At 46.6% G+C, this 9779-nt stretch overlaps 3 protein-coding genes across 3 annotated transcripts; 1 reads left to right on the forward strand and 2 right to left on the reverse strand.

The window, feature by feature from the left end:
• Positions 1–1014: 1014 nt before the first annotated feature.
• On the reverse strand, positions 1015–4555 carry ONS95_004472 (uncharacterized protein; the record flags this gene model as incomplete). The annotated part of the gene is made up of 3 exons (XM_058497834.1): positions 1015–1486; positions 1542–1924; positions 1988–4555. 3 exons carry the CDS (start codon positions 4553–4555, stop codon positions 1015–1017), a joined length of 3423 nt encoding a protein of 1140 aa, XP_058352563.1.
• Positions 4556–4962: 407 nt separating this feature from the next.
• ONS95_004473 (uncharacterized protein) lies at positions 4963–6220 on the forward strand. Its single transcript, XM_058497835.1, has 3 exons — positions 4963–5622; positions 5681–5854; positions 5907–6220. The coding sequence occupies exons 1-3, from the start codon at positions 5387–5389 to the stop codon at positions 6079–6081; spliced, it is 585 nt and encodes a 194-aa protein (XP_058352564.1). The 5' UTR covers positions 4963–5386; the 3' UTR covers positions 6082–6220.
• A 1961-nt stretch (positions 6221–8181) lies between these two features.
• ONS95_004474 (uncharacterized protein) lies at positions 8182–9030 on the reverse strand (the record flags this gene model as incomplete). Its single annotated transcript, XM_058497836.1, has 4 exons — positions 8182–8320; positions 8381–8706; positions 8931–8940; positions 8999–9030. The coding sequence occupies 4 exons, from the start codon at positions 9028–9030 to the stop codon at positions 8182–8184; spliced, it is 507 nt and encodes a 168-aa protein (XP_058352565.1).
• Between the last annotated feature and the right edge of the window lie 749 nt (positions 9031–9779).

Consider the following 9779-nt stretch of genomic DNA (forward strand, 5'->3'; position numbering starts at 1 on the left):
GCGAAAAAAGCGCTGCTACTACCTTTGAGAATTTTATCCAGTCTCTTGCCTGCGAATCGCCTCCCCTCACGAATAAAGCGACAAGCGGTCGCTGCCCAAATGAAGAGGCCACAAGCGTATAGAACTAGCTGTCTCAGAACCACTTCGCCTGGCCAGTCTGCTCCAAGAGTCCACTCCTGCCTGATTATCCCCAGATTGTATTCTAGGAAGAGAGAGATATCATGGTCGATAATCGTTGGTTGTATACTGTGGAGTACGAAGTCCCGGCGTTCAACTTGTGAGATGGCGCATATCCCGTGTCGAATTGGGATTTCAGGTCTGCTCGTCAAAAAGACTCGAAGTCGTACTGCCGTCGATAATCGAGCTTCAGCTAGAAGCTGCAGAATGATCCGGACATCTTTATCATCCTCACACTAATCAAGTGCGTCGACGACAACAACGTAAGACTGGCATGATTTGCTGTGTAGATTCGATAGTGGACTGAGAACAAGCTGACGCCACTGCTCCGAGAGGGACAGGCTCGCAATATCGCTCCGGTTTTTAGCAGCCTCACGGATGTATTGTCGAAGGGATGGCACATTAACAGCGAGCTGCGCCGCTAGACTTGTAAAGAACTTGCCAGCATGGCTCACGTCTCCGCCGCCCTTTGAGAAGAAGAAGCTGGCTCCAAGACGCTTCTGCTCACTATATCTGCGGGCGACAGTGCGGGAGATGGTTGACTTTCCCGTCCCAGCCAGGCCGTTCAGCCAGAAGATGCATTGCTCATCTTGTCCATCTTTTCCATCAGCCCAGCCATATATCTCTTGTAGAAGGTCGACGCGCGTTTGAGGGAGGCAGGCAGGTTCGTGTTCGTGGTTGCGGGAGTTGAAAGGCGCATTTGATGCGAAGGGAAGGAGGCTGAGTGGGTCTTTTTGGCCTGTTGCGCATTAGCGTGTTTACTTGTCTCATGAATAAGGATATCCCTACAAAACAGGAATTGACAGGTAAAGAGACAAATGACGTCTCGATTCCATGCTAACGTCCACGAGGCCATCCACCGATACTCCCAGCAACAAGTCCTGCCATCGCGGCAACAGGTTTCAACCCTCCTTTCCCAGTGATTCTCCCTCTTCTCCTCCACTTATGAAGGCGGCCTCCATGAACCCAAAAGATGAATTTCATCTCCTCCCTGATCTCTTCTAGCACAAAATCCCAGTCTGTTACTTGTACAGGAACCGGGTTAGTAGCTAGCCATCTTCCTGGTATGATCTTTCGGAACCACTCATCGGGAAAATATCGTATGAGTACTGCTATAGGAATCGAGAAGAAACCGAGCACAATTGAGTATCCCCATTGAGCACCGGTGAGATGGACAACTTGTAGTGCTCTGCCGCCTACCAGGACTATGATGACTTGTCCAACAATCATACTGAGGTTTATGGCTACAAAGAGCCAGTTTCGGGTGATTCCCTCGAAGATGTTTAATTTGTTGTCGATACGACGATTGCTTTGGCATGTTAATTGAGTCTCGGAGTTTTAAAAGGAAGAAGTCTCCGGCTTACTTGTATTGATTGAAAATCTGCATCCAGACAAACGTATTGAAGACCATAGTTCTCAGTTGTTTCTTTTCCTGGTCCGAAGAATACGAAAATATTGCTTCACCGCCGAAGTGCATTATCAGCAAAATAACGAGCTTGTATATTGACTGGCCAATGATCATTTTCCACATGGTGACTGTGATCAATGGGGATGATCTCGGATCGGGTTTCCGATCAAGGATACTCTCGGTGGGTGGATCTGTTGCGAGTGCAAGCGCACCCATTGTGTCCATAATCAAGTTGACCCATAGCAGCTGGACGGCTGTTAGAACAGATGTTTCGGTATTACTTGCAACTGATGATATGAATGTCAGGACCACTGCTGCGATGTTGACCGTGATTTGAAACTAGGAAGTCAAGTTAGTAAAGAATGGTTCTGAATAATGCAAGATTAACAACCATTAACTCACCTGCAAAAACTTCCGAACAGCATCATTAACTGCCCTCCCCCACATGACAGCCTTCACAATAGAAGTGAAGTTATCATCCATGAGCACAATATCCGATGCCTCTTTGGCAACTTCCGTTCCCGCAAGTCCCATGGAAAAGCCTACATCAGCCATTTTCAATGCTGGAGCATCATTCGTACCGTCTCCAGTGACTGCTACTACAGCACCGGTTTCTTGAAGAGCTTTGACGAGAGTCTTCTTGTCTTCGGGGCTAGACCGGGCGAGGACCTGTAGACGTGGTATGACGCTGCTCATTTCTACAGCTCCCAAGTGTCGGAAATCGTGGCCTTCCATGACTAGACCATCTTCCATAAGGATGCCGCATTCTTTGGCGATCGCTTTAGCCGTGATCAAGTTGTCACCTGTGACCATGCGGACCGTGATGCCGGCTTTCTGACAACGCTGGACTGATTCTTTTACTCCTTTCCGCAGAGGGTCTTGAATCCCTACAATTGCGAGCAGCGTCATGTCGTTGAATAGATCTTCGAATCCATGTTGGAGGTATTCTTCGATCGTTTCACCCTTGTGAGTAGGCAGCTCGTCGATATCGCGGTATAACAACCCAATCGTCCGGAGAGATCTAGTGGCATATTTTTCTATGGTGCGACTCAGGTGAGCCATAGTTTCAGGAGTGATAGTACTAGTAGAATCGTCAATCGCAGCATTTTGGATAATTCTTGTGCACCTCTTTAGCATAACCTCCGCAGCTCCCTTGGCATAAATGCGGAAACAATTGTCGGTTCGGACCACAGTTGCCATGTACTTTCGACCGGAATCAAATGGTACCAAGTATACGGTGTTGCAATTTGACCGTTCGGTATTGACAGCTCCCATCGCTAGTGATGCATGCGCGAAGTCTAGGAGGGCAGTATCTGTTTTGGACCCGACAAAAGCTAGATAGCCCTTGTCTTGGACTTCAAATGCCGTAGAGTTGATTGCGATGGAGTCTTTCAGGAGGGTCTTGATAGGCTGAGATATTAATTGTATTGACTCGCTTGGCGAAAAGGCAGCATCTTCGCTACCTTCGTCCATGTCCTGGCAGATGGAAATCGCAACGACAGTCATGACGTTCTGAGTTAAAGTTCCAGTTTTGTCGGAACAAATGGTGGTGGCATTGCCCATCGTCTCACAAGCCTTCAGATACCGGACTAAGTTGTTGTCTTTCAGCATCTTCGTAGTAGCGAAGGCCAAAGCTAGAGTAACGGCAAGAGGAAGACCTTCTGGCACCGCAACCACAATGACCGTAATGGTAACGATAAGGATTTGCAAGAACTGTTGCGCCTTTCCAGATGAGTCCAACTGGTTTTCTTTCAACTGTGCCAGGAATTTTATGAGTAAGGTGACGAGTAACAATAACGCGGAGGCACTTCCGATTTTGGCAATTTGATTTGCTAGCCGATTCAGTTTCAATTGAAGTGGGGTGACCTCAGGGCCTTCGTGAAGAGATATCAAGACTTTTCCGTAACTCGAATGGATCCCGACAGCAATGACCAAGAAAGTGCCGACCCCTTCACTCACCTTGCTCCCTGACAGAATAAAGGGGTCCATCTTGGCGAGATCTTCCCCTTCTTCAATAGCCTTGAAGACACTGGCGCCAGAGTGTTTTTTGACAAGATTTGACTCGCCTGTAGCGGAAGATTCGTCACATCTGATATTGTATCCGTCGATCAAAACTCCGTCAACAGGTACCATGTCACCAGGCTCGAGGCGGACGATGTCTCCGACGAGGACATCAAAAACGCAAATCTCCTGTGTCTTGCCTGACCGGATGACTTTGATGACACGGTCTTGTTTTTTCTGATTCAGCTTGGCGAATTGTCGTTCTTTCTGCCAATCGTTCAAGGCTCCGACTACGACCACAATCAGGATGGCTACTGTGATGGCAACACCCTCAATCCACTCGACTTTCGCCTCGCCTTCCTTATGTGGCTGCCCAAAGGTTTGGTAAAGGCCCACCCCTAGAGATATAACAGCCGCAATGCTCAGTAGAATGAGCACTCTGTCATTATATGCCAGCCAGGCAAGTTGCAGGAGGCTTTTGGACGCTTTCTCTGGAAGCCGATTCTCCCCAAAGATTCGTCTCCTGTCTGCGAAGGAGTGTCCTGGGACATTGGAGCAAGTTGGTAGCCTTGGGACCTGGTAATCTTTGCTTTGTTGCGGTAATGGCTTTCCAGTAGCATGTGCAATCTTTGGCTCCTCCAGCGAAATCATTTCGTCCAGATATGTCTCATCTGAACTCAGACCACTTCGTCGATCTGCTCTCAAGCCTCGTTCCAATCCATCAATCCCTCCCAGGGCATAGAAAGCCGATAAACTTTTTGGATCGATGAGTTTTGAAATTTGGTCAGGCAAGAAGGCAAATTTGTTGTCAGTCAGCTCGATTGGGTCGTGGGTGCTTGAAATTTTGAGAATATTCTTCGTGAAAGTGGGAACTTTCTCAAACTGAAGTGGATTCATGGGCTGAGATAGAGGTGATTTTTCTGAACCCATTTTTTCGCCTTGGTTGTTCATATCAGTGTTGCTAGCCATGAGAGATGTGATCTAGGACTAATGTGATATCGTAGATTTGAAAATTGAACCGTTCGTGTCGACATTTTGTGAAGATGGCTGATACTTGATCAACAAAAAACTTATCCCAACACCCATCAAGCTGCATAGCCCCGGTCTAGCCGTGTACGTGACGTTATCGGAGTCGTTACGTCTCCAAGAATCTAGTACAGTCACGAACGTATGTTTGTGGTAGGCTCACGCCGCTGAGCCATAAAGTACCGAGGGCTTGGTTCACTGTTCCGTCTCGGCCCCCAATTTTGAGTGGCTGGATTATCATACAAAATTCAGAGAGTTACCTTGGCATGTGACCCAGTGGTCTGATCAACACCTAATAGCATTTGTCAGGACACCTGGGCATGTATACTCGCGGCAAATACGTAGTACAACACCACGGTTACAAATTTTTATTTTTTTTATTTTTTTAATAGATATAACCCGATTTCATGTGTATTGAGAAATCTAAGGGAAGTGGGAATCTACATCGAGGAGGACTCGTCTTTCCCGCAGGGCGGCCATTTCCCATGCATATTTTGATATGCGTATGCGCCTCTTGGTCACAGCAGGCACCAGATGCTCTGATTCCAAGCCTCCCTTCCTCTGCAAGCCATCCAAATAATGAGCCAAGATGACGCGAAACACTAAACTCACTTCACATCGCGTTGGTTGGGAATGGCCACCCAAAAAGAGAGAAAGTGGTGTGATTACCGTGGCACGTGACCTCCGTGTAACCACGAGACTGATGCATGGGACCACCATTCCAACCATGTGGAACTCGCCTGACAGTGTAGCCATTAAGTAGTCCAGCACTGCATGAAGGTGGTTATACCTGAGCAATGTGGCGGACTTTTCACTGCAGTAGTTGTATCACGACAATTCACCTCGCCTATACTCATCTTCCAACTCAATATTTCCGTCTCGATGCCTCCACTTTATCAACAACAAACAATCATTCAGAGACAAGAGGATTCCAGCACGACTAAAGATATAAATCTAAAGCCGTTTATTCTTTTGGCTGCTGTAATCATCGTTGCCTGTTTACTCTTTTTGTAAGTGTCCCGGCTGTTCCCCTTGCAGCCTTCTCAGTCTGATCAGCATCAATTTCAGGCATATCCTCGAAAGACGTAGGACGCGAGCGGCAGCCGCCAAAATATCTCCACCTCCCCTCCCGAAAGGTAGCTTGGATCAATTCGTGCCAAAACAACTGTACCGAAAATGGCTGTGTGTACATCGACAGAATGTAGAGGGAAACACTGAAGCGGCATGGGCAGAACCTATATGGTATGAAACTCTAATACATCAAAGCCAACAAGTTTGCTGATTCTGGATTCAGTGCCATTTGCCTGGATAAGATTCAAGGCAAGGATATGGTCCGGGTATTAGGATGTTCACACGTGTTCCACGCTGCGTGCTTGGAGCGCTGGTACTCTCGACGGCATGATCTGTGTCCGCTATGTAGGGCTTGTTATATTGCGGAGCCCTCTGCTACGTATTCAAATAACGTCTAAAATGCTTGCCACGGTTGACAGCCTATGATACTTAATTGCGGTGGTACTTCGTACATAGAATTAATGCACAAAGTTGGCGGTCCGTTGTATTTTGTACTTGTTGATACCAATGAAAGGGTGTCATCCTAACTGTGCAGTACCTTTAATATCTGCTCCTTGTCAAAGCCTCTTGGTTCCGGCCTCGCATTCTTTCAAGATCTCTAGCCAGTCATGTCATCCACAGGAGTTGATCTTCTTACCGTAATGCGATGTGAAGTACTGTATAATCCGTCTAGTTGTTACATAATGACTCGTTACATAGCTGATTGCATAACAGCCCGTTGCACAACCATTTGTTATACCACAACCCGTTGCACAGTGCTCTGTTATATAACTACGTATTGCACAATAGCCTGTTGTATAGCCATTTGTTGTATAATAATTGATTGTAAAACGCCCTATTCTATAATCACTTATTGCACAACCGCTTGTTGTATAATAAATCGTTCCGGGACAATATCCGAGATTCCAGAATTTTGGGTCACGAGATGTTGAGACAATGCGATCACCTTTGCGCCTAATGAAATCAAAACAAGAAAAGAAAGTAACTAAACAGTCCCTCACGATTCAGCTCTCGTTCTTGCCTCACACTGGGGTTGGTTGGTGCACTTGAAGGTTGGGTCTGCTTTGTGTGCAGTGACGCTGGCTGATTTCGAGAACTGATTTGTGGCTGCCAACCGGGCAGCCCTCCCTGCGTAACCCGCCACCTACCTTTCCAGTCACTACAGTGAACCCCTCCCACGAGAGTGACTTAGATATAGCAAACACGAACAAGAGATCTATATATAAAATGAAACGTAGCCTATTTTGTCGAACGCACAAACCTTAGTTTACAAAGCTTGACGCCGTGCACAATCTGCACATAGCCTTTAAAATCCTCTAAGTGCTTAAGAACAAGCCCTTAAGACTTGCACGCTAGGTGATAACACTTTATCTTAGCGTGTAAATCTCGTCCTTTAAGGTGAATCTGTTTAACGTGATCTATCATCTTTGCAAGGCGGCAAAAAGAGCCTATCCGCTCTTTATAGCTCTTTGATTTGTCGCTAATGCAGATCGGGCACTAGTCTTTAGCAAGCTTAAGAGAGAATAGCTCGAGATCAGGCGATTCCTCTTTAACGAGAAGTGGCTATAAAAGAGTAACTTAAAGTCGGTACTGTTAAGGCACTTTGTGACGGCAGCAAAGGGCGACTATAAGACCGGCAGAGTAGATCTAGCGCGCGACAATGTCTTGTAGGGAGATACTCGCGACATAAGTGTAGATAAGTTCGGCCAGTTACGCCCGTTTAGGGATCTAATGTTCAACTACTAGCTTAATATACTCCTCTTTTTACTGTCTATTGTTCTGCCTTTTGATATCTTTTACAAGGCGACGGCAAAAGTAGTTAGCTTAGTACTCTTTAAAGATGATATTTCGCCGCTAGGTTTAAGCAGTACTGATCTTTACGGTAAGACGTCGAACTTCCGCCTTAAACTTTGTTCTTTAAATCTTGTAAGCTCTAGCTTTTAGCTACGCTTGCTATTGCTTGAGATCAACGATACTTAAGTCTAAGGGAAGCGTTGTAAGAACGTCGTCTAGCACGTAAACTAAAGCGCGAAGATCATATATCAGGCTTATATAAGTAAGCATACGTAAGATGTTGTCTGTAAAGGGTCGCTTAAAGACAGCAGATAGGACGTTAAACGGCACCTTTTCATTAATGTAGGCTCTATTATACACCGCCGAGTTCAGGTTGTGTTACATAACCTGATCTCGAACCACATCCGTGGCAGTACCTAGACACAGAAGAAAGGCCCTGTTAACAGAGTGGTCTATGCTTGTGATGTCACAGAATACTTACAGTCAACGACGTTAGCTGTCTCACAACAGAAGCAATAGCTAGTCAGCTTCTTTAAGAAGCCCGCCGCAAGTCTAAGGCGGTTCAAGCAGTCCTTAAATTAAGAGTAGGTAAAAGCAGGCGTCAGAGAGGTAACCACACCGTCAACTACTCTCTTATCCTGACGGAAAATTGGAGTCTTAAGTATTTCTTTCTTTTAGGATAGTAGTGTAGACACAACCAGGCCTCACACCTTGTGCTTAAAGACCTGCTTGACTGTAGTCAGGCTTAGTGCCTTAAAGGCGCTATCTGTGATAGCCAAAGAGACAAGGTAAGTGATCAGACAGAAGATTAGGTCGTTTACTTTAGTGAAGAAAAATATCGTGCTGGCATAGTTTGTTAGTTCGCTTTTAGACATATAGTAGAGAATAAGTTCGTTGACTTACAGCTTTAGGCGTCTCTTGGCTCCCTTATAGTAGGCAAGCTTGACCTCTATCGCAAGCACATCCCGCTTTCCCGTTACAGGGTTCTGCACAACTAAAAGGCGGACATCTTCGTAGTAGAGCGCGTCGAATTGTCTGAGTTCTGTTTTAACATTGCTTATACTAACATCGTTATTAGAGCTACTGCTACTGTTCTCGGAGCCTAAGTCAACAACAGCGCTATTGTGATCATTGAAGCCAAAGTCGGCATTAGCGCCAACTTTATCGTCTTTAAAGCTCTTATCGTTCACATCTCTAGCGCCGGTCTTGTCGTCTTTAAGGCTAGGCCACTACTACTACTTCTTTTTTTTTGCGTCGACCAGCTCTGTAAGTTAGCACCTTATGGCAAAGAGGAGAAGCAAGATCAGTGCGAACTACACGTGATGTCGCTCTGTCAGGAAGGTAAAAGTGTCGCGTGCCTAGTAGTGGTGGAGCAAGAGCAAGAGGTTGTCGACACTAAAGACAGGCTTTTCCTTGACTGTGATATCAAGATTGTAGTCCCTTGTCAAGGGACCGTAGATCTACTAAACAAATGTTAGCATCCTTAGGTTAAATTTAAGGATCAAAGACGGGTGCCCATACACGAGAGCTTCTTTTACATCATTGGTATCCATGTGGCGGCCGTTCTATCAATTGAAGAGCATCTTGAACCGCAGATAATATTGGTGAACCGTACTCTTCTTCTTTACCCGATCAACCTCGTAGATGTGGATGAGGAATGCTATTGTAGTCCCTTTAGAACAATTCCGGACTATCGTGCGCTAGGGTGGTCGCTTGGGTAGATGTGCACAGAACCTACCTTCAGAGTCAGACCAGCTACGTACTTCACATCGTGGATTAAGTATTTGCCCTCTTACCTGCTGAACTTGTCGATGATGTCCTGAAGGTTGTCTTTCGTAGAATTGGCATAGTTAGGCTTGACGGTCGTCTCGTTGTGTTAGTCGATCAGATTCTGGTAATATTCGGGAGGGCGGGGTTGGATCTTTGGTTTAGGACGACGACGTTCAACACGATCATTGAGGCGTGCGAGATTTGGCTTGGGGGTTGGGGGCAGCCGCAGATTGGCTGTGGCATAGTTCCTGGGGACCATCGTGAAGGGAGGAGGATCGTTCACTCCTGTGGTGGGGAGCCGAGAGCAGAATGTCGTCGTGCGAGGTGCTGAGTCGAGAGGTGAGAGAAGGGGGGTGGGGGTATATATGTGAGGACGAATAATGGGCAGTGCCATGGTGACTGACCAGAGGCCCCCCCCCCCAAAACGGGGGGTATGGAGTCAGAGAGTCGAGAACTGGGATCAGAGAAACAGAAGAGGTCGATGTTTGGGCGTAACGAAGATTAGCCGCCAAGCGCCTTGGGGCGCGCACGT

This window comes from Cadophora gregata (assembly GCF_030347475.1).
Source record: "Cadophora gregata isolate MNR1 chromosome Unknown scaffold_14, whole genome shotgun sequence".
NCBI classification, from domain to species: Eukaryota; Fungi; Ascomycota; class Leotiomycetes; order Helotiales; family Ploettnerulaceae; genus Cadophora; species Cadophora gregata.